The following is a 24,538-nucleotide window of genomic DNA, read 5'->3' as shown; positions in this document are numbered from 1 at the left end:
CAACTTCGAAACACATATCTGTTCAAATGCTTTCAAGTATGAAGGCAGAATAAAGACTTTAAGCCATACAAGGTCTCAAAAATGTGATTTTGCATACACTTTTCTTAGAAAGTTACTGGAGGATGTGCTTCAGAAAAACAAGGAATTAAACTAAGAAAGAGGACAGTATGGGATTTAAGAAGTGAGGCTAAACACAGAAGAGAAATGTTGAGCAAGGCCTGGGACATCAGCTGGCTCCCAGGTAAAGACAGCAAGCAACCCAGCCCGAAATCTAGAAGAAAATAAAATAAATTATCTGTTTTTAGACATATTCAAAATAAATGTTCAGTTCTGTTGGAAACTTTGGGATTGAGTTGGCAATTGGTGCCTAAAAAACCAAGCAAATGATAAAACAAAGTAATGACTAACTCCAGGGAGCACAAAGTTGAACAATATGTTTACATGGTCATAACATAAGCTCTGCATATTGACCCACGTTATTTGGCTCTTTTGGGAAAATGGAAGGAGGAGAAGTGTATGTTTGTGTATTTGATGTATATGGGTGGGAGGATAGGTGAAAAGCTAGATTCTTAATTCCATAGCAGGAAATTCACAGATAACATCTAAACATAGACAAATCAAGAAATAACAATAGAAGCATAAAGGCAAATACAAGGAAAAATAGCACAAAGAATTTAAAGTGGTTGACTTGGGAATGAAGAAGCATAGAAAAGTCTTCTGCCTAGCCAGTGTAGCTCACTGGTTGGGCATTGACCCATGCACCAAGAGGTCACTGGTTCAATTCCCAGTCAGGGCACATGCCCAGGTTGTGGGCCTGATCCCTAGTGGGGGGCATGCAGGAGGCGGCCAATTAATGTTCTCTCTCATCAATGTTTCTATCTCTCTCTCCCTCTCCCTTCCTCTCTCTCTAAAAATTAATAAAGACAAAAAGAAAAGTTTTTTATTACAAACCTAAATGAGAATTACCTCTAAAATTATATTATAAAGTATTTTGATAATAATCTAGTTTTTTTTTTTTTTTAAAGTAAATCAACATAAGGTCATATTGTGGAGATCAGAAATACTTCTTCCCAGGGTAAATGAAATACCAATTTCCTAATGTTATGTGGATGTATTCTTGTGGCTTGAGATGATATTTCCAGTGACAGCATCAAATACCATAAAATTCAGAAAGTTGTGAATCTCATGCATTTTAAGTGCAGGTGCTCTGAACCTCCATCTAGTACTTCTCGGCCTTTAATGTGCACACGCCTCTCCTGGGGTTGAGTCCTCTTGGGACCTTGTTAAAATGCAGGTTCTGATTCAGAAGGTCTGGGGCAGGGATTCTGCATTTCTAACAAGCTCCCAGGGGAGCTGATGCTGTTGATCCCTGGCCACACTTTCAGGAGCAAGGCTCTCTAAGACACTGATACACAAAAGAGGGACAGCTTGGGGAGGTGGTGGTGAGAAGAGGATGGGCCATGGGAGTCCTGCACCATAGGGGGAGCACCTAGTGGGCAGTGAGTTCTGCCTCAGCACCAGGACAGATTAGTAGGCACAGGCAGGCAGTAGATTTCACTACTTTTCTATTTGTGCAGCCAAACACATAGCCTCCTTTTTAAATATTGTTCTAGCCCATCCATGTATGTGGGAGGAAGAGGACTGTGTTAAGCTGTTTTCCTCCATCTTTAATTCATCTGGTTAACGTCAGGGACCTTTGGAACCACTGATCATCTCACTTTACCATCACAGTAACCCTGGGAGGAAAATATATCATTCCCATTTTACAGATGAGGAAGCTGAGGTTCAGAGGTGAAATTACTTTCCAAGGATACCCAAACAAATAAACGGCAGAAACCCTGTGTGAAATTAAACCAGTGTGGCTTCGAGGTCATTTATCCTCTCCACTTCCAGCCACCTGACCACACCAGAGAGCTGGCAGGAAATTCCCAGCCTATCCCTTAAACCAAGATCCCGTTAGGCAGGTGTCCCCACCCAGTCTGGCTCAGGTGTGCTTGCCAAGTAGCCTTGCCCTTGTGAGGCTACGGAAGATTTTCTACCTGCTCCTGGGGCTAGAGACCTGGCTGTGCCAGTACTTGAGTGCAGACCTGTTATTGCCCCCCAGGAGCTGCCACCTCCAGAATGTGCTTCCAGGCTTCGTGGCATTGCAGCCCCAGGTACCCAGTAGCAAGGGCCAAAGGCAACAGCCTGGCTGGGAGCACAGTGGGGTGTGAGGGGATGAGGAAGTTATACAGTGGCATGAGAAGGTGCTCAGGGGCTCAGGGGGCTTAGAGGGATGTAAAGGGGCCCTAAAGGTTGCAATAGGGCAGGGAGACAAGGGGTACAAAAGGGTAAGACGAGGGATGTGGGTACCTGGAACACAAAAGGTATTCATGTTCTGCAAATCCCAGCCTCTAAGAGAATGGTGGGAGGTGGTCAACATGCCCTGTCCTGCCAGTCCCTTTGTGGGGGTGGGTGTCCCAGTTCATGGCCTGACATCTCCCCTCCCATAAAACCTGGTATGGTTAGGAAGGGTCAACCTCCCTCCAGCTCTGCTTGTTTCTCTCTAACACTGAATGTATTACACATATACTTTTTGATCACTGACTAGGGACCAGGCACTTTTCCTAGGCCCTGAGGTGCAATTGTGAACATTTGGGTGCAAATGGCTCTCTCAGAGGGTTGCTTACCTCCTGCTGCAGGGGAGGAGGGACCTGACAGTGAACACATAACAAATTAAACAAGATAATCTGTCCTGTTGAGTGCCTGAAGACAACATAGTAAGACAGGGTGAGAGGACAGAGTGTGTGTAGAGGATGGAGCTTACTTTCAGCAGAATGGTCAGGGAAAGCCCTTGGAAGCAGGTGACACTGAAAGGCCATCTGAACGATGAGGGTGCAAATCTGAATGATGAGGTGAGACAATGCAAAGGCCCTGGGGCTGGATGGAGTGGGTGCATTGGAGAACAGCTAGAATGCCTGTGTGGTTGGAGGGATGTGAGCATGGAGAGATGAGGTGGGAAAGGTGTGGGTGGAGAACCTTGTCATGAAGGGTCTTGCAGGCGAGGGCCTTAAGCCAGAAGGAACTTGACAGGATTTGGCTGCTGTGAGGGGACCGACTTGGAGGGAGTGGGCGTCTCAGGAGGCTGAGCTGTCCTAGTCCTCACACTCCTCTGCAAAACTTGGATGGTGGTGGGTGCCAGAGACAGGACAGTGGACAGACTGGGCTTTGTTCAGACCTGCTTCTCACTCCACAGGAGCCTGTCCTGGCTTTCCATCCCCCATCCCCTCCCCACTGCAGTACCATCCTTCTGCCCCTGACCTGGTTCGCACTTCAGGCTTTGGTGCGGTGCCCCTACCCTGAGTTTTTCTAAGTGCCCCACTGGTGCCTGGGTCCAGACGCGGTGCTCCAAGTGGGTCCTGTCCCAGTTGCTCCCGTTAGGGCTGTGGTAGGCAGTTAGACAGGCATGAGCAGATCAAGGACAATGGGCCAGGTACAGAAGGTCACCAGGACCGAAAGCCCTGGGTGCCTAGCAAAGAACAATTGTAGGGTAGAACCTTGTCCTCAGGGTGACCTTTCCTCCCCTAGCATTTGGTTATGTGGTTTGGACCCCTGACCTTTCCTCCCTAGACATAACATCTACACCTCAGTTGTGTTTCAGCTCCAGGCCCAGAAAAGCAGTGAAACCGGACAAGCAACTCTCTGACTGACCTCAGGACCAGCTGCATTGAATAATGACCCCCTGCACTGGCACAGGGCAATCAATCAGTGGAGACCCCAGCCCTTAAAGGACACACCTGGGAAGCTGCTGAATAGTGTACTGAGATCTTCCCCTGGGACCTCCCCTAAACTCTCCACCTTTAAAAACCCTTAGGATAGAGGACCCAGCCACTCTCCCTCCCAGGAGCACACCAGTGCCTTTCCCTTTCCCCTCCCTCCAGGCATGTACCTTCCTCACATCTGAGGTCCAAGGGCCCTTCCTTTGCCTCTATAACCTGTTTCCTAAGCCCATTTCTTCTGTGAATTACTTCTTCTACCTCTGTGCTTTTCTACATAAATGTTTTCTTATAGTTTGAGTCTTGGCTCTGAATTCTTTCCTAGCCAGACTCAAGTAGGGAGGTTGCTGAACCCAGGTCTGATCTGACCCCACTGGTCTAACACCTGGTGCCATTCTCGCTACCCACAACAGGTCCCTCTACCCAGTGTGCCTGGGGTGGACCAGATGCCCGAGGAGCTCCAGGACTCGTATTTATGAAGTTGTCTGGGCTGGTGGTGTTCTCAGTTACAAAGACACACCGAGTTAGGGCCATCAGGATGGTGCTGAGACACTGGCTTTGGGTGATTCAAATTTTTTATATAGATAGTGATCCTGCAAAAAAAAAAAAAAAATTGATCAGGGCTCTGCGTCCTCTAGAAGATTCCTAGCCACCTCTGAGCATCACTTCTCACGTGGGGATGGCAGTATCTCTCTGCGGGATCTTTGCAAAGGCAAAGCATCGGCCAGAGGCGCACAGTGGACGCATTTCCTTCCACCTGGGAAGGCGACCGGAGCAGGGGAGAGTCAAAGGGTCTTTGAGGGGGAATGAGCAGGTTCCTGCGCTCCGGAATCCAAGGATGGGGGTATTCCCCGGACAGAGACCCAGGGCTGCGGGCTCTGGGAGGAGAATGAGGCAGGGGCTGTGAGGAAGGGGAGGGCGGGACACCCAACAAGCCTCAGCCCATCCACCTCCGGCCCCAGCCCACTGGGTATCGCTGGGGCTCCTCTCCTTGGGTTACATAACACCAGAACGTGGCAGCGGGTAAGCAAAGGAGGAGGGGAAGGGAGGGAAAAACGAGAGGGGAGGCGGAGCCGGGGGTGGGGGGTTGGTGGTGCTGGGACGCAGCCTCCGCTCGGCCCCTTGGGCTGTCCATCAGGAGGATTCCTCGAGGGCCAGCCTTCCTCCCATCTCCCCAACCCCGGCTCAGTTTCCCCTCACTCTTCTTTCCGCCCTAAGTCCCAACCGGCTTGGCAGGCGGCTTCTGCCTCTAGATGGATTTCCCTCTTAGGTTGTAGTTTCCTCCCCCAAAGTTCTCAGCTTTGCTACCTTGGCTAAGTCAGCAGCCGCTTTGATCAGTTTATCAGTTTGTGAAATGAGGTTGGATTGAGAGGCCACGCGTGAAGCTCCTGGAATGGTGCATGGCACAAAGTGGGTGCCCACTGCGGGACAGACACCTCCCAGTGAGACCGGGGCTGCCGAGGGGCTTTGCAACGGTGACGGGCAGCTCACCAGGGAGCCCTGAGAGGGAGGGGCGCGGTCGGAGTGTGGAGACGTCCGGCTGCCCGTCGGGGGTCCGCCCCGCTCCCTCCGCTCCGCCCTCCCCTGCCCTCCTCTTGGGGTCCCGGGCCAGTGAGCGGGCTGTGGGCGGGCCTGAGGCTTCAGGGGGCGTGTGGCAGCAGCAGGAAGGGGCGGGGGGCTCCGGAGCTGGTGGCAGGAAAAGGCGAACCCACCGACCGCCGCTGCCCAGAGCCTCCGCACCTCTAGACTTCGCCATGTGGGGTCTCCTTCTCGCCTTGGCCACCTTCGCGCCCGCCGTCGGCCAGGGTCTGGGGGCGCCCAGCAACTCCGTGCCGGGCCTTGCACCTCCAGCGACCACCAAGGCCCCGAACTCTACCTCAGCCCTGCCTAGCAGCCCGGCACAGCCGCCCGCGAGGAAGAATAACGGTGAGCTCTCCCGCAGGACCCATGCTCCCACAGGACTCCCGCAGGTCGGTTGTCCCCACACCCCTGTACCCGGTGTGGTGACCCTTCCCCAACACACACACACACACACACACACACACATTCTGCCCGGTGCCCGGTGTGGTGACCCTTCCCCAACACACACACACACACACACACACACACACACACTCACACTCACACACACACTCACACACACACATTCTGACCGGTGCAGTGGATGCTGACTCAGCAGCCCCAGTTCCAGGCCAGTCAGCAGTCCTGGGACGGGAGCCAGTGGGATGCTGCCTCTTGCAGCCCCAAACCTTCCGGTTCATAGATGAGGAGACTGAGACCAGAGTCAGGAGGAGGGGAGAGAGAGGGGTAGACAAAGGCACTGACAGGAAAGGTTCAGAGCAAGACTGTAGGTGTAGGAGAGTTTGAGGGCAGGGCCTAGAAGGAAGGAACAAGAGAAAGGGAAGGATGTCTGGAGGAATGGGGCATTGTTGGCAGGAGCAGAGGCAGGCTGCCTGACTCCCAAATGTGGGTGCATAGAGAAGAAAGGCAAAGGGGATGGCAGTCAAGGAAGGCTTCTCAGAGGAGGCAAGTGGACATTGGGTCCTTGCTCACAAAGGATGACCATCTGAAGCGGGGCTTGCTGAAGAGGAGGGCAGCCAAGAAGGAAACTGCATGTACAAAGGCACAGGGGCACCAGACATGAAAATGTTCAGTGTGCCCCGGAGGTACCTATGGAACTTAGGTGGGGCCTGCCCTGTGCTAGGCCCTGTGCTGATGGGTGAGCAGGACACAGGCCTAGCCCTGGGGGCCTGAGCATCCAGGCAGACTGGACTTGAGGATAGGCTATCTCAGCGCAGAGGGCAGATGCAATGATGGAGGTGGCGCAGGCTTTTGGAGACTGAGTCTGGAGCTAAGGAGGGCTCCTTGAAGGTGTGAAGGGCTCCTGAGATGTGAAGAGAGAATGGGAATTAGGCAATAAAATCAGAGGTGGTGGTGGGTGGTATGATGGGGAGGGGACAGCCAGTGCAAGGTAAAGAACCAAACTCAGCTCTTTGGAGCAACCAAGTAGTTCCTAGTGGCTGGGTGTAGCTCTCCACTGGAGGGGTCCGAGGAGGCTGGCTAAGCATTGTAGTCACATCAGGAAGGAGAAGGAGCCAAGGAAGTGGCTGAGAGGCAGGTTTGGATCAGACTCTGCAGGTCTTTAAGTCCATGTTCAGGTCCTTAGATACTCGTGGCGGGGCCTGCTGTGGGCTTGCAGGCCTTCTTGGGATGACAGACCTCTGTATCTGGAGTTTCATGCCATTCTTCCTTCCCTGATGCTGTGCCACCCTGGGCCACAGACACCTCACAACAGCATGTCCGGATTCGTATCATCAAGAAGAAAAGGGTCATTATAAAGAAGCGAAAGAAGCTCACTAGCCCCAGTCTCCTGGTGACTGCCAGGCCTCCGGTGAACACTAGCTCTGCAGGGACCCTTGACCTTCCTCAGAAGAAAGAACCAGGTACTGCCCCTCCAGGGGCCCTGCCCAGATTTGCAGCCCCCAGAGTAACTCGACCTTGAGAACATAGGTATGCCCCCAGCTGGGCCAGCTTAGACTCAGCTTCCCACTTGCCTTGACCATCTCTCTCTTGTCCGATGTCACTGCTCTGTCCCTGCCTCCAGGCTGTCCACCTTTGGGCCTGGAGTCCCTGCGAGTTTCAGATAACCAGCTTGAGGCATCCAGCAGCCAGTCCCTTGGTCTTGGACCACACCGAGGACGGCTCAACATCCAGGTCAGCACTCTGGCTCAGAGCAAGGCAACCCCTAGGACCTTCTTTCCTGTCCTCCACTAATTCTGGTCCACCCTACACTGCCCACCTGGGCCTGATCACCGTGTTCTGTGCCCACAGTCAGGCCTGGAAGATGGTGATCTATATGATGGAGCCTGGTGTGCTGAGGAGCAGGACGCTGAGCCGTGGCTTCAGGTGGATGCTAGGCACCCCATCCGCTTCTCGGGCATTATCACCCAGGGCAGGAACTCTATCTGGAGGTGAGGCAGGCTAGCCCCAGGCCAGGAATTCATGGGCAGATTCAGGAGGGCTGGGGGGGAGTCCTGAGGGCCACCAGTGATCTCTTCCCACATCTCCTGCCAGGTATGACTGGGTCACCTCATATAAGGTCCAGTTCAGCAATGACAGTCGGACCTGGTGGGGGAGTAGGAACCGCAGCAGTGGGATGGACGCGGTGCGTAGTACCATGTTGGCTTGGGCCCTCTATGCTGGGAGTTGGCTACCCAGCCCATTTAGGGTGCTGGGCTGGCCTGGGGCTCCTCTGGGGACAAGGAACAGATGCCCACTGGGCATTCCAGGTGAAAGGGGTTGTTGTCAGGATGGGTGGTGCCAAGAAGGCAGCCTTGGGAGCCAGGCTGCTTTGGAACATGCCTGCATTCTCCCCAAATACTTGTTCCATGGGGTGGGTACCACTTCATGCCATGGCTTCCTGATGGAAGTCCCCTGTGGCAATGGGTCTCTGGTCCTTGAATCACTTCTCACCTCCCCATCTCATTTTATGCACCAGGCTACAGTGTGGGGTCCTGGCTGGTTTTAGGATCGGCTGCTCCTGAGTCATGTGGCCATATTTGTCTAATGAGCTGTGAGCCAGCCAGAAAGCATGGCTGCCAAGGGCTGCCCTTTGGCAGGAGCTGTGGGCCAGGGTCCATGTTCAATGCCAAGTACAACTTTTCAGCCAAGTCCACCAGGGTGGGTTTGATGGGGAGTTTGGAGGCCTGAGAACCCTTCCTGGGTCCTGGGCCAGGTTGCTGGGGTTTGAGAAGCCCCATCAAAGGACTTGACACCCCCAGGTATTTCCTGCCAATTCGGACCCAGAGACACCAGTGCTGAACGTCTTGCCTGAGCCCCAGGTGGCCCGCTTCATTCGCCTGCTGCCCCAGACCTGGCTCCAGGGCGGAGCATCTTGCCTCCGGGCAGAGATCCTGGCCTGCCCAGTCTCAGGTGGGCAGTTGGGCAAGAGCTGGGTGGGCAGGGTGCATCCTTCACTGTGAACTCACCCTTTACCGTGAACTCATCCGTTACCATGAACACACCCCTCCCCAGATCCTAGCAGTCTGTTCCCTGAGACCCTTGCACTGGCATCCTCCGACCTGGATTTCCGGCATCATAATTATAAGGCCATGAGGAAGGTCAGACATAACCCCTATGACCCAAGAGGGAGAAGCTGCCTATCTCAGGTCCCCTTCTCACCAGAGCATAGCCTGCTATGACTGCCCTCCTGCCCCCTCTCCCACCTTCGCTGCCTCACCCTTCTTTCCTATTGACCCCTAAACTCTGCCCCAGTGTCCCTTGTTATGGCACTTTCCTGTCTGAGCCTTTCTTCACTTCTGCTGCTGCTCCTTGCCTGGGCTGTGCCATGGTGTCCCCATCTGTGTGGGCCACCACTGGCTTTTGTAAGACCTTCCATGGTCACATGGGCACTGACCCCGCCCCCGCCCCACCCAGCTGATGAAGGAGGTGAATGAGCAATGCCCCAACATCACCCGCGTCTACAGCATCGGGAAGAGCTACCAGGGTCTGAAGCTGTATGTGATGGAAATGTCGGACAATCCTGGGGAGCATGAGCTGGGTACTGGCAGGCGGGGTGGGAGGGGCAGGCGCAGGGGAGAGCTGTGGGCGTGAGCCAGATGTGAGCCCCTGTGTGTTCCCAGGAGAGCCTGAGGTGCGGTATGTGGCCGGCATGCACGGAAATGAGGCCCTGGGTCGGGAGTTGCTCCTGCTTCTGATGCAGTTCCTGTGCCGTGAGTTCCTGCGAGGGGACCCACGGGTGACTCGGCTGCTCACAGAGACACGCATTCATCTGCTGCCTTCCATGAACCCTGATGGCTATGAGACTGCCTTCCGCCGGGTAAGCCACCTGGCGTGAGGGCCACCCTGCTGCTTCTCCCCTGGCCCCTGGAGTCTGGTTGGCTGACCAAGTCCCTTTCCCGACAGGGTTCGGAGCTGGTGGGCTGGGCAGAGGGCCGCTGGAACCAGCAGGGCATTGACCTTAACCATAATTTTGCTGACCTCAACACACCACTGTGGGAAGCAGAGGATGATGGGTTGATTCCTGACACTGTCCCCAACCACCACCTGCCACTGCCCACTTACTATACCCTGCCTAATGCCACTGTGAGTATTTTGGGGGGGGGTGGAGGGCCACCCTGGGGGCCCTTGTCTCTGACTCCCACCTATCCTGACCTGCCCCTGTCCAGGTGGCTCCTGAAACTCGGGCAGTGATTGAGTGGATGGAGCGAATCCCCTTCGTGCTGAGCGCCAACCTCCACGGGGGTGAGCTTGTGGTGTCCTACCCATTCGACATGACTCGGACCCCGTGGGCTGCCCGCGAGCTCACACCCACCCCGGATGACGCCGTGTTTCGCTGGCTTAGCACCGTCTATGCTGGCACTAACTGGGCCATGCAGGACCCAGATCGCCGACCCTGCCACAACCAGGACTTCTCCTTATATGGCAACATCATCAACGGGGCTGACTGGCACACAGTCCCTGGGAGTATGTGCCCATAACCCTGCCCCAATAAGAATCCGCTGTCACATATAGCACCAGAGTCACTTCCGGCCAGGGAGTGTCTCCCAGAGGAGGGTACCAGAAGGGCGGGCTCCCATCCTGCCCCCTTGGGCTCCAGTGTCTGTGGTTCCCCTAGGCATGAATGACTTCAGCTACCTGCACACCAACTGCTTTGAGATCACTGTGGAACTGTCCTGTGACAAGTTCCCTCACGAGACCGAGCTGCCCCAGGAGTGGGAGAACAACAAAGAGGCCCTCCTCACCTACCTGGAACAGGTCGGACTCAAATCCCCCCCAGCCAGCCCGCCACTCCTGATGGGCCTGCTCTCCATTCAGGTTGCAGCTCCCACCATGGATGGGGTCATCTGAGGTTCCACTGAGCATGCTGACTCACAAGATGCCACTGGCCATCCAATTGACCAGAAGGGCTGTAGGACAGGAAGCACAGTTTGCCAACAGGGTGGCTCAGACTCTGATAGCCCGTAGGAGCAGACCCCGAAGCAGTTTAAGCTGTTCTTAGAAAAGACTCACCTTAAGCAAGTGCAGGAGGTACTGTGGTGTAGACATTTCATATTCCACAGGAACTCATGTCCCTTGTGACAACTCTGTAAATATAGCTTCCAAGGGTTCCAAAACGACAAGCCCATAACAAGGGTCCCTGAGCTTGGCAACTGCCTAAAATAATTCTTCCTACCAGGTATTTCTAGTTCTCCCAGTCCTGATGCAGTTTATCAACAGAAGATATTTTGACCAGGGTTTTGTTACACAGTAGACGTACCAGCTTCATTAAGTTTGTAGGGGAACAGAGCCAGAAAAAGAACGGAAGATCACAGTCTCATGCAGAAGGAAAGGGTCTGATAACCTTTCCCCTCACAGGTGCGCATGGGCATTGCGGGAGTTGTGCGGGACAAGGACACGGAGCTCGGGATTGCTGATGCTGTCATTGCTGTGGACGGGCTTAACCATGATGTGACAACGGGTTTGTGTGGCCGGGAGGGGTCGGTGGAGGTGTGGGAGGGCTTCAGGCTGGGTCAGACTGCTGAGGATCATTGGGTCCTGATCTTCTCTTCACTCTTCTCAGCGTGGGGTGGGGATTACTGGCGCCTGCTGACCCCCGGAGACTATATGGTGACTGCCAGTGCTGAAGGTTACCACTCAGTGACACGGAGCTGCCGGGTCACCTTTGAAGAGGGCCCTGTCCCCTGCAATTTCCACCTCACCAAGACTCCCAAACAGAGACTGCGAGAGCTGCTGGCAGCCGGGGCTAAGGTGCCCCCAGACCTCCGGAGGCGGCTGGAGCGGCTGAGGGGACAGAAGGATTAACACCTCTGGCTGGAGAGCCCCAGAGCCTTGGGCAGGCTGGACCTGTCCTGAACTGAAGGAGGGGGACTAAGTGAGGGGAGGGGTAAAGTGGGGGAAGAGGTGCTCGGGTCATTAAAGCTACTTGGCACCTCAGCCAATCTTCCTGTGAACTCTGTCCCAGACCCTCTCCCTGGGTCGGGCCTCAGCTCCTCCTCCTCCCCGATCCGATTCTGCACATACTTGCATACTTGCATCGGTTGACTTCTGGAAAAATAGTGTGGAGAGAGGACCCCACCTGAGTTCTTTTTTAACTTAGGGCTTGGTAGAGCAACTCTTCTTTTTTAACTTAGGGCTTGGTAGAGCAACTCATCAATTTCTGCAGCTGGCGCCATACAGTGCTGTTGAACATTCTGGAAGCAACTCAGTGCCAAGTATGCAAGGAGTCAAGGACAAACAGTGCCCACACAAGCTGGGGCTCCCAGTCAAGAGAGGGGACAGTTCAGTATAGTGTGAGGGGTGCTGAGGCAGAGGCCAGTTGCTGTGGGGCACAGACAGGGGCATGCCATACATGTGAAATACAGCGCTGCAGATCCATGGGGACTTGAACAGCCAAGGATGCGATAAAGGTGATGGTTCTAGGAGTTTAGGTGGGAGGTGGGCAAAGTGTGGGGGTACGGAGAGGGATATTCCCCAAGAAGGAGACAACCAAAGATAGAATAGCTGAGCATTTGACTTTCCTTCATCAGCCACTTTTGGAAAGTGTTGGTAAAAATGGCAGGATTCAATTAGTTTCTTTCAGACTGAGGGAGAAGTTACGTGTCAGCCTGTGTTTTGCCAGGAAAACAACCCACTTTAGGTATTTAAAGCAGAGGGAAATGTGATGCTGGAAATTGGATATCCAGGTGTTGGAAGAATCAGATGAAAAAGGGAGGGAGAAGGGAATTTTACCTAGAATTCAGGAAGCTGAGAACACATGTGGTCAGGTGTTATAAGCCTGTATTTTGCTGATGTTGGTATTTGAGCCCACAATGACCTGGGCCACCTATGGTCACTGTGGTCACTTGCCATGGCTAGATCCAGAAGCAGAATAATTTCTTCCTCCCACTTTCTAATCTCCAATGAAGTCCACTGGCAAAATATAATGAGTGTAGCTTGTAAGGAAGCCCACAAAATGTAGTTTCCAGGCTCTCTGTCCCAGTGCAATTCAGAAGAGGGCTTACAGGGGCAGGAACGGGGCAAATACTAACAGGTAACGTGGTGCAAAGAAAGCCATGTAGCCTTTTGTCATCTGCCTAGTGATGGGCTGTTGTACTGTTTCTGTCTCTGCCCCTCATATTTTCTATCTCAGACCACCACAAGGATTAAATGTCACAGCTCCCACCTGCCTGCTCTTTTTCTTCCCACCTCCAACTCCTCTTATACAACATCAATTTTTAAAAAATTTGGCCCTGGCCAGTTTGGCTCAGAGGTTAGAGCGTTGGCCTGCGGACCAGAGTCGCGGGTTTGATTCCGGTCAAGGGCATGTACCTCGGTTGCGGTTTGTTGCATGTTGTCCCCGGCCTGGTCCGGGCCCTGCAGGAGGCAACCAGTCGATATGTCCCTCTCACATCGATGTTTCGTTCTCCCTCCCTCCCACTCTATCTGAAGATAAATAAAAGAATATTGTTGGGCGAGGATTAAAAAAAATTTTTTGTTTTTATTAATCAGAGTTTAATGTACATAATGAAAATGCACGTAAGTGTACCACTTATTGGCAGAGTGAACTAAAAGACATGGCCTGACTATAATTGCAATAAAATCACTTAAAATATAAAGATATAGGCACCTTGAAAGGAAGAGAATGACAAAAATATCATGCAAACAATAAGGAAAGCAGGGATGACTAGCTTAATATCAGATAAAGTTGACTTCAGGGCAAAGACAATTACCAGAGACAGAAAAGGACATCATTATATAACAATATAACTGAACACACCCAGGTTTGTCCCTTGGGTAGCCTAGAATCCGCTAATTCAGCATAACCGAAATGGCTTGTGAACTCCCCCAGCTGATGTCCAAGCTCTGGATTTCCTCCATTTCTAGCAAGACATTTCCCTGGCCAGCAAGCTCCCTCTCTTACATAGTTGCCAAGAGGTTCCCAGATCCTTCCTACTTTCCTCATAAATATGTAAAGTAGAATGAGAATGGGGCCCTCCTCCTGCAGCTCTTTTTTTAACCCTTACGAGAAAACTTTTTCCATTTATCATTAGTCAGAGTGGGAGGGGGAGAGAGAGAGAGAGAGAAAAAGAGAGAGAGAGACATCTATTTGAGAGAGACACATCAGTTGGTCACCTTCTGCATGACCCTGACCAGGGCCAGGACTGAACTGCAACCAAGGTACGTGCCCTTGACCGGAATCCAACCCTTGAGTCTTTGGTTCATGGGCTGACACCCTAACTGCTGAGCCAAACCAGCCAGGGCGTCCCGGAGCTCTTTTAACAGTGAGATCAGCCCTGCCTGGCTTAGCAACCCACCTTTTGGATAAAGAGACTGGGACAATACATGCATTCTCCCAACATTTTGCCTGTAAGTTCCCTCCAATGAATTCCAAATAACCGTCTGTACCATGTGTCATTAGCGGCATTTGCCTTTGCATTCCACTTGCCATTTATGACAAGATGAAGAACACTTCAGTATGTCTAGTAACACTGAAGACACAGATGCCCTGTGTACAATGGATACTATAGGGAAGCTCTTACACGTATGCAAAAAAGATACATATATACAACTGCTTATAGCAGCCTTATTTGTGATAGACTCAAATTAGAGTCAGCTCAAATGTCCATCAACAGTAGAATGTGGAATAAAATATGGTCATCAATGTAATAGAATTGTATACAGGAATGAAAATAATCACTATACACACACATGGGTGACTCACAAAAACAATTTTGAGTGAAATAAGCAAAACACAAAAGGAAAATTGATTTATATTGTTAATGAATGTATGAATGATAAAATAATAAAGGAAATCAAGAACATGATTATGATAAAGTTCAGGATAGTGATTGATTCTGGGGGAGCCATGGGACAACAATCAGGGAGAGGACCTGGGGGTTCTGGGGTGTTAGCAATATACTTTTCCTTTATCTGATGGGAGTACATTGATGTTCATTTAAAAATATATGTTGAACATTGTCTGAACATTTTATGTACTTAAAAAGCATTCATTTTCAGCCCTGGTATGGTAGCTCAGTTGGTTAGAGCATTGTCCTGATACACCAAGGTTACATGTTTGGTCCCTGGTCAGGGCACATACAAGAATCAACCAATGAGTACATAAATAAGTGGAATGACAAATCGATGTTTCTCTCTCTTGCTTCCTGTCTCTCAAATCAATTTATAAAAAGTGTTCATTTTCATTTATTTAAAATTTGCATATAATAAAATCCAGTATGCTTGTTTTTATCCTCACCTGAGGATATTTTTACATTAATCTTCAGATAGAGCTGGAGGGAGAGAGAGAGGAAGAGAGAGAGAGAGGAACATTGACGTGAGAGAGACACATTGATTGGTTGCCACCCACTCGACCCCAACGAGGGCTGGGGATGAACCGCAACCGAGTTACGTGCCCTTGGCCAGAATCAAACCCAGACTCTTTGGTCCGTGAGGGATGCTCTTACTGCTGAGCCATACCAGCCAGGGCAAAATCCAGTTTTTGGATATACACTTCAGTGAGTTATATGTATAGATTCTTGTAACCACCACCACAGACAGACTTAAAGAATTTCCTTGTGGGGACTCTAGTACACTGCTGGTGGGAATGCAGACTGGTGCAGCCACTATGGAAAACAATATGGTGTTACCTCAAAAATTAAAAATTGAACTGCCATTTGACCCAGTGATCCCACTTCCAGGAATATGCCCTAAGAAGCCTGAAACACCAATCAGAAAGAATATATGTACTCCCATGTTCATAGCAGCACTATTTACAATAGCTAAGATCTGGAAACAGCCCAAATGTCCATCAGTTGACGAATGGATAAAAAAGCAGTGGTACATATACACGATGGAGTACTATGCAGCTGTAAGAAAGAAAGATCTCTTATCCTTTGAGATGACATGGAGGGACCTGGAGAGTATTATCCTAAGCGAAACAAGCCAAGCAGAGAAAGACAAATATCACACGATCTCACTTATTTGTGGAATATAATGAACATAACAGTCTGAGGAATGGGGTAGTCCCAGAGACGTGGAAGTGGGGTACAGACTGACAATCCTCAGAAGAGGGGGAGAAAAACCACAGAATTCATATGCATGTATGCATGAACAATGGACATGGACAACAAAGCTGGGGACAGATAAGGGAGGGGGGAGAGGGGGGAATCAGGGGGGGGGGAAGGAGAAACATCTGTAACAAAAATAAATCAATTAAAAAAAAAAAAAAGAACTCCCTTATGCTGGCCTGTTGTATTCAGACTCTCCTCCCAGACCAACTCTAGGCAAGCACGAATCACTTGTCTGTTCCTGTATTTTTGCATTAGCTCAATGAACTCAGCAGGATAAACTCAAAGAAATCTATATCTAGACATAGAATTAAATTGTCAAAAGCCAAAGACAGAGAGAACCCTGACAACAAAAAGAGAGAGAAGTGACAGGTCATGTATTGGGACAAAACAGAGCTTCGTCCATTAAAAAAAAAAAAAGGGTAGTTTGTTTTCTTATTTTTGAGTTTTGAGAGTTGGATACAAATCCTTTATTTGATATGTGACTTGCAAATATTTTCTCCTAATTGGTGGCTTGTCTTTGTATTCTCTTAATAGTGTTCTTTGCAAAGCAAAAGTTTTCAATGTTTCAAGTTCAATTTACCATATTTTTCTTTTGTAGATAATATTTTTTGGTGTTCTATTTGAGAACTCTTTGATTAATCAAAAATCATGAAGATTTCCCCTATGTTTTCATCTGAGAATTTTACAGTTTTACATATTACAAGTAGATTTATAATCCCTTTGAATTAGGTTTATACGTGTGAGTTGTAAGTCAAGGTTTATTTTATTTCATACAAAGGTCTGGTTTTTCCAGCACCTTTTGTTGAAAAACTATGCTTTCTCCATTAGAATGCCATTCATGTGGGTCTATTCCTGGAATTTGTAGTCTGTTGCATTGGTATATGTCTATCCTTTTACCAGTACCACACTATCTTGACGACTGTAGCTTTATGGCACATCTAAAAATTGGTTAGAATGAACATGCAAAAGAATGAAATTGGACCCTAATACAAAAATTAACTAAAAAAATGGCTAAAAAATCTAAGCTTAAGGGGTAAAACTATAAAATTCCTAAAAGAAAACAGAAAAATCTTTATGACATTGTTGTTTTTTATATGTTTTTATTGATTTTTTAGAGAGAGGGGAAGGGAGAGATAGAAACATCCATGTGAGAGAGAAACATCACTTGGCTGTCTCCTGCACGCCACCTACTGGGGATGGAACCCGAAACCCAGCATGCGCCCTTACCAGGAATCCAACCAGGACCTCTCAGTCCATGGGACCCTAGCTCTATCCACTGGGCCACACCGTCCAGGCATGACATTGGATTTTTGATGATTTCTTGGATATAACACCAAAAGCATAGGCAACAAAAGAAAAAGTAGGTAACTTAGACTTCATCAAAATTAAAAACTTATGTGCATCATAGAATACTGCAAGAGAGTGAAAAGACAATACACAGAATGGGAGAAAATATTTACAGAAATTTAAGTATCCAGGACTTCCGGTGAAGATGGCGGCATAGGTAACCGCAGTATTGCGTCCTCCCACAACCACAACAAAGTTACAACTAAACTACAAAACAACCGTCATTCGAAACCACCTGAAATCAAGCTGAATGGAAGTCCTACAACTACGGAATTAAAGCAGCAGCCACACGGAGACTGGTAGGAGGGGCGGAGGCGGAGGGGCTGGTCCCACACCCACGTGTGGCAGGAAAAATTAGAAGGACACCTCTGCTGGGAAGGTCCTCCCTGAGGACTGAGGGGTCCCCATCCCACACCAGGTGCCCAGCTCAGGGTTCCAGTGCCAGGAAGAGAAGTCCCCAAAACTTCTGGCTGGAAAAACCATCGGGAACTGAGGCTGAGAGAGGCTGAGGCAGCTGAGCCCCAGGCAGCTCCTCTTAAAGGGCCCGTGCACGGACTTACTCAGACTCACACCCTCCAGGCATCAGCGTGGGAAAGGCAGCTTAAAAGGCACCAGAGACATATGGGGAAGAACTGAGTTGTTTGGCATTGGAGCAAGGGCTGGAGAGGCGGCTTTCTCCTGGAAAAACATGCTATCAGAGGCCTTTGTTCCTTTGGTGAGCCCTTCCCTAAGGGCGGCAGACAGCCACCATATCTGGGACTCCAGCAACCTGGCTCACACTGGTTGCTCCGCCCTGGTGATTCCCTGAGGCCCTGCCCCACCCAACTTTCAGGCCCACCCAATCTGTTGCCAGTTGCTTTACCATAGGATTGGCCTGTCTTGGATCCTGCTTCAGGTTATCCTAAATTCTTTCAAACAAGCAGCATCTGGTCTCAGATAGCTCCATACCTCTTGTTAAGTAATACATAGAAACAAACACAGGGAGACAGCCAAAATGAGGAGACAAAGAAACAGGTCCCAAATGAAAGAACAGAACAAAACTACAGGAAAAGAACTAAGCAAAATGGAGATAAGTAACCTAACAGATGCAGAGTTCAAAACACTGCTTGTAAGGATGCTCAATGAACTTAGTGAGAACCTCAGTGAACTTAGTGAGGGCCTCAAGAGCATACAAAAGGATCAGTCAGAAATAAAGAATGCATAGTCAGAAATGAAGGAGGCACTAACTGAAATAAAGAATAATTTACACAGACTCAATAGTAGAGTAGGTAAAGCCAAGAAGCAAACCATCAATTTGGAATACAAGGAAGCAAAAAACACCCAATCAGAACAGCAAAAAGAAAAAAAATCAAGAAAATGAGGAGAGTGTAAGGAGCCTCTGAGTCAACTTCAAGTGTACCAACATTCACATCTTCGGGGTGCCAGAAGGAGAAGAGAGAGAACAAGAAATCGAAAACCTATTTTAAACAATAATGGCAGAAAACTTCCCTAACTTGGCGAAGGAAACAGACATACAAGTCCAGGAAGCACAGAGAGTCTCAAACAAGATGAACACCAAGAGGCCCACACCAAGACACATCATCATCAAAATGTGAAAGGTTCAAGACAAAGAGAGAATCTTAAAAGCAGCAAGAGAAAAGCAGTTAGTTACCTACAAGGTAGTTTCTATAAGGCTGTCAGCTGATTTCTCAAAAGAAACTTTGCAGGCCAGAAGGGAGTGGCAAGAAATATTCAGGGTGATAAAAACAAGAACTTACAACCAAGATTACTCTATCCTGCAAAGCCGTCATTTAGAATCAATGGCCATATAAAGACTTTCCCAGACAAGAAAAAGTTAAAGGAGTTCATCACCACCAAACCATTATTATATGAAATGTTGAAGGGTCTTTTTGAAGAAAAAGATAAAAAATATGAACAAACAAAATGGCAATGAATACATATCTATCGACAATTCAATCTACAAACAAAATAAACAGGCAGAACACAAGCATTCTTTTAGATACAGAGAACATTTTGTTGGTTGCCAGATGGGAGGGGAGTTGGGGGAATGGGTGAAGGGATTAAGAAGTACAAATTGGTTGTTAGACTGATAAACCTCAAAGGGAAGGGGGGTTGGTGGTTGGGAATAAACCAAAGAACTTATATGTATATATGCATAACCAATGGAGACAGACAACAGTGTAGGGAAAGGCAGGAGGGGGGTGGGAGTGGGGAGGAGGGGTTCAGTAGGGGAAATATGAGGAACATCTGTAATACATTCAACAACAAAGATAAATTTAAAAAAAGAAATTTAAGTATCCAAAAAATATAAAAATACCTATATTTGACAACAAAATAAACCAATTATAAATGGGCAGCCCTGGCCAGTTTTGCTCAGCGGTAGAGCATCCATCTGCAGACCAAGAGTCTCAGGTTCAATTCTGGTCAAGGGCACATACTTTGGTTGTGGTTTGTCCATGGCCCTGGTTGGTGTCATGTGGGAAGCAGCCAGTCAAGGTGTCTCTCTCATGTAGATGTTTCTCTCTCTCCCTCCCACTCTATCTGAAGATAAATAGAAAAAATATATATCCTCAGGTGAGGATTAAAAAAGAAAAAGGGCAGCCTGGCTGGTGTGGCTCAGTGGATTGAGCATTGCCCCATGATGGAGAGGTCCTGGTTAGATTCCCAGTCAAGGCACATACCCAGGTTTCAAGTTTGATTCTCTGTGGGAGGCATGCAGGAGGCTGCTGATCAATGTTCTCTCTCACATCGACAGTTCTCTCTCTCTCTTCCTTCCTCTTTCTCTAACAAGAAAAAAAAAATGGGCAAAGGACTTGAACACATTTCTTTAAAGAAGTTATATAAATGTCCAATAAGTATATGAAAAGATGTTCAACATCATTAGTCATTAGTTAAATGCACATCAGAACCACAATGAGATAGCATTTCACACCCATTAGGATGACTATTACCAATAAAATGGAAAATAAGAAGTGTAGGCAATAATGTGGAGAAATGGAAACCCTTGTGTATTGCTAATGAGAATGTAAAATGTTACATTTGCTGTTAAAAGAGTTTTAATGGTTCCTCAAAAAATTAGATGTAGAATTACCGAATGACCCAGCAATTTCACCCCCAGGTATATACCCTCAAATTTTAAAGCAGGAACTCAAACAGAAACTTGTATAACAATCAATGTTCATAGAAACATTATTCACAATAGCCAAAAGGTAGACACAACTCATGTCTATCAAAAACTGAATTAATAGTGCTCGCTTCGGCAGCACATATACTAAAATTGGAACGATACAGAGAAGATTAGCATGGCCCCTGCGCAAGGATGACACGCAAATTCGTGAAGCGTTCCATATTTTTAGGCAACAAAATTTCGGACATCATACGGAGCAGAATTTTCACTGATACATCACCTAAGGCAACAGAAATAAAGGAGAAAATGAACACATGGGACTACATCAAACTAAAAAGCTTCTGCACAGCAAAAGAAACAATCATCAAAATGGAAAGGCAACCCACTGTATGGGAGAACATCATTGCCAATGATGTATCAGATAAGGGGTTAATTTCCAATATACATAGAGTGCTCATACAACTCAACAAAAGGCAGACAAAGAACCCAATTAAAAAATGGGCAGAGGAGCTGAATAGACACCTCTCCAAACAGGACATACAAATGGCCAAATGACATATGAAGAAATGCTCATCATCACTAATCATCAGAGAGATGCAAATTAAAACAACAATGAGGTATCACCTCACACCTGTCAGAATGGCCGCCATCAACAAATCATCAAACAACAAGTGTTGGCGAGGGTGTGGAGAAAAGGGGACTCTAATACACTGCTGGTGGGAATGCAGACTGGTGCAGCCGCTATGGAAAACAATATGGTGCTACCTCGAAAAATTAAATATTGAACTTCCATTTGACCCAGTGATCCCACTGCTGGGAATATACCCTAAGAAGCCTGAAACACCAATCAGGAAGAATATATGTACCCCCATGTTCATAGCAGCACTATTTACAATAGCTAAGATCTGGAAACAGCCCAAGTGTCCACCAGTAGACGAATGGATAAAAAAGCTGTGGTACATATACACAATGGAGTACTATGCAGCGGTAAGAAAGAAAGATCTCTTATCCTTTGAGACGACATGGAGGGACCTGGAAAGTATTATCCTAAGTGAAAGAAGCCAAGCAGAAAAAGACAAATACCACATGATCTCACTTATATACGGAATATAATGAACATAACAGTCTGAGGAATACAGTAGACCCAGAAACATGGAAGTAGGGCACAGACTGACATCCCTCAGAAGAGGGAGTGGGGGGGTGGGGGGTGAGAAGAGATAAATCACAGAACTTATATGCATGTATGCATGACCAACGGACATGGACAACTAAGCCGGGGACGGGGCGGAGGTGGGGTGGGGTGGGGGGTGCCAATTGGGTAAAAAGGTAAAATATCTGTAACAAAAAAATAAATAAAAAATTCATAAAAAAATAAAAATAAAAAATAAAAAGTGAATATGCTCTCACCTAGCAAAACAAAAAAACAAAACTGAATTAATAAACAAAACATAGTATACATATACACTAGAATATTACTCAGCCATGAAAAGGGATAACATTCTGATATAAGCTCCAATAAAGACAAAACTTGTTAGTAAAAAATATTCTGCTAAGTAAAATAATCCAGACACAAAAGCACAAATATCATATCATTACACTTATACGAGATACTGAAACTAGGTAGATTCATAGACAGAAAGTAGAATAGAGATTATCAGAGTCTAGGGGAGGGGAATGGAGAGTTATTTAATGGGTACAGTATTTCTGTTTGGGATGATAAAAAAAGTTCTAGAAATAGATAGTACTTCCAGTATTACAACATTGTGAATGTACTTATTGTCATGAACTGTACACTTAAAAATTCTTAGAAAAGTAAATTTTACCACAATCAACAAAATTAAAAACCCTTCTAAAAGTGGCTAGTGTGAATCCTACATCTTAGTTTCTCTTTTTTCAAAATTATTTTGGGTATTCTAGTTTGTTTGTTCTTAACCCTTCTATGTACATTTTAGATTTAGCTTATTTATATCTACAAAGAATCCTGCTGGGATTTTGATAGAAGTTGCATTAAATTTATAGGTCACTTTGGGGAAGAATTGGCATCTCAAATGTACTATGTCTTCCAATTTATGAACACAGTATGTTTTTCCTTTTATTAGTTTTTCTTTGATAATTTTCATTAGCATGTTGTAGTTTCTAGCTGGACCCTGTACATATTTTGTGAGATTTATATCTAAGTATTTCACTTTTTATGCTACTGTAAACGATACTGTATGAACTAAATTGCACACACCCCCAAATTCATATGTTGAAGTCCCAATCCCCAGAACCTCAGAATGTTACTTTATTTGAAGAGAGTCTTACATCTTTTTGTAAATCCTCATTAGAGGACATTTTTCCCTTAATTTTTTTTTTTTAGATAGAGTGGGGCGGGAGGAGAGAGACATCGATGTGAGAGAGATTTATCGATTGGTTGCCTTCCAAATGACCCGGGGATTGAACCTGCAACCGAGGTACGTGCCCTTGACCAGGAATTGAGCATATGACTCTTCGGTCTGCAGGTCGATGCTCTAACCACTGAGAAACCCAGCCAGGGCAAGCCTTAAATTTTTTTTTTTTTTTTTTTTAATCCTCACCCGAGGACATTTTTCCATTTTTTGTTCAGATAGAGTGGGAGGGAGAGAGAGGAACAGAGAGAGAGAGAGAAACATCGATGTGAAAGGGACACATCGAGTGGCTGCCACCCGCACGACCGACCAGGGCCGGGGACAAACTGCAACCGAGGTACATGCCCTTAGCGGGAACCGAACCCGGGTCTCTCAGGACCGCAGGCCGACGCTCTAACCGCTGAGCCAAACCGGCCAGGGCGAATTTAAAAAAATTTTTTCATTCATAATTTACATTCAATATTATATTTCACGTGCACAGCATGGTAGTTAGCCATTTATATAACTTACAAAGTGATCCCCCCAATAAGTCCAGTACCCCCTTGATACCATACATAGTCATTGCAATATTATTGATTATATCCTCTATGTGGAGATAGAGGCTTTAAAGAAGTAATTAGGGTTACCTAAGGTCAGATGGGTGGGTCCTAATCCAATATGACTGATGTCCTTATAAAAAGAGAGACACCAGGGACGTGCATGCACAGAGAAGTGGCTGAGGGCACAGTGAAAAGATGTCCACCAATAAACCAAGGAGAGATGTGTCAGGAGAAACCACATCTTCAAACACCTTGATCTTGAACTTTACAGCCAGAACTGTGGGAAAATAAATTTCTTTGGTTCTAGCCACCCCACCTGCAACAGCCCTAGCAAACTAATATAGGTTCTATTTTTGAAAATTTTATTTTTCAGTTGTCCAAGACTAGTATGTTGATATGCGATTGATTTTTATGTATTGATATCAAATCCTGTGACCTTGCTAGACTTGCTTATTAGTTCTAGGAGCTTTTTTTTTTTTTTTTTTCTTTATTGATTCTTAGAGAGAGAAGAAGGAGAGCTGGAGAGAGAGAAACATCGATGAGAGAGAACATTGATTGGCCGCCTCCTGCATGCCCCCCACAGGGGATTTGGCCCACAACCTGGGCATGTGCCCTGACTGGGAATCGAGCCAGTGACCTGTTGGTGCATGGGTTGATGGTCAACCACTGAGCCACACTGGCCAGGCAGTTCTAGGAGCTTTTTAAAAAATAGATTCTGTAGGATTTTCTCCATGGATGATCATGTCATCTGTGAATAGGGATAGTTTTATTTATTCCTTCACAATATTAAGCCCCTTATTTCTTTTTCTTGCCTTATTTAACTTGCTAGGACTTCCAGTATTATATTAAATATAAATTAAGAAACAATGGCAGAAAACTCCCTAAATTTGGTGAAAGACATACATCTGCAGATCAAAGCAGCACAGGAAACCCCATACTGAAATGGCAAATGAGAACATCCTTGCCTCATTCCTGATTTTAGGAGGAGAACATTCATTTAGAGCCAGCTATTAGGTTTTTACAGATGCCCTTTACCATGTTTAGAAGGTTCCCTTCTAAATCTAATTTACTGAGAATATTTAGTAGGAATGGATGTTAGATTTTTGTCAAATGCTTCTTCTTCATCTATGGAAATGATTACATAGTTCTTTTTTAGTTTGCTAATATGGTGAATTCTACCTTAGAATCCATTTCAATTAGAAAAGAGGATCAGAAACGGTTCTTTTTCATGTAGAATGGACAAAAGTATTTGTTCAGAGTTTTGCTTTTTGTTTAAAGTTTAACTTGCCCAGTCTCTATAATAATACAGTTT

The 24,538-nt window shown here is 47.3% G+C and overlaps 1 protein-coding gene and 1 non-coding gene across 3 annotated transcripts; both read left to right on the top strand.

The window, feature by feature from the left end:
• The first annotated feature begins 5,471 nt into the window (after window positions 1-5,471).
• CPXM1 (carboxypeptidase X, M14 family member 1) lies at window positions 5,472-11,639 on the top strand. 2 transcript variants are annotated; one of them, XM_036245065.1, is made up of 14 exons: window positions 5,472-5,681; window positions 7,037-7,198; window positions 7,360-7,469; window positions 7,587-7,726; window positions 7,830-7,920; window positions 8,537-8,687; window positions 8,790-8,875; window positions 9,192-9,315; window positions 9,398-9,594; window positions 9,681-9,860; window positions 9,944-10,241; window positions 10,393-10,532; window positions 11,133-11,235; window positions 11,338-11,639. In XM_036245065.1, exons 1-14 carry the CDS (start codon window positions 5,510-5,512, stop codon window positions 11,577-11,579), a joined length of 2,196 nt encoding a protein of 731 aa, XP_036100958.1. In that variant the 5' UTR covers window positions 5,472-5,509; the 3' UTR covers window positions 11,580-11,639. The 2 variants fall into 2 exon arrangements, with proteins under 2 accessions (XP_036100958.1, XP_036100959.1); XM_036245066.1 differs by lacking the exons at window positions 8,790-8,875; window positions 9,192-9,315.
• An 8,781-nt stretch (window positions 11,640-20,420) lies between these two features.
• Window positions 20,421-20,527, top strand: LOC118619516. The gene has a single exon (XR_004957275.1). It is a non-coding gene; the product is annotated as a U6 spliceosomal RNA (small nuclear RNA).
• The last annotated feature ends 4,011 nt before the right edge of the window (window positions 20,528-24,538 follow it).

The sequence above is a fragment of the Molossus molossus genome, unplaced genomic scaffold (genome assembly GCF_014108415.1).
Source record: "Molossus molossus isolate mMolMol1 unplaced genomic scaffold, mMolMol1.p scaffold_m16_p_6, whole genome shotgun sequence".
Lineage (NCBI taxonomy): Eukaryota > Metazoa > Chordata > Mammalia > Chiroptera > Molossidae > Molossus > Molossus molossus.
The sequence above is the reverse complement of the archived record's forward strand: the minus strand, read 5'-3'. Positions and strand labels throughout refer to the sequence as shown.

Excerpts from the sequence above, each read along its gene's own strand:
- CPXM1 (XM_036245065.1), top strand. The coding sequence starts at position 5,510 with ATGTGGGGTCTCCTTCTCGCCTTGGCCACCTTCGCGCCCGCCGTCGGC. Across the intron at positions 10,242-10,392 it reads CTGGCACACAGTCCCTGGGA|GCATGAATGACTTCAGCTAC; the intron begins GTATGTGCCCAT and ends TGGTTCCCCTAG. Across the intron at positions 10,533-11,132 it reads TCCTCACCTACCTGGAACAG|GTGCGCATGGGCATTGCGGG; the intron begins GTCGGACTCAAA and ends TTCCCCTCACAG.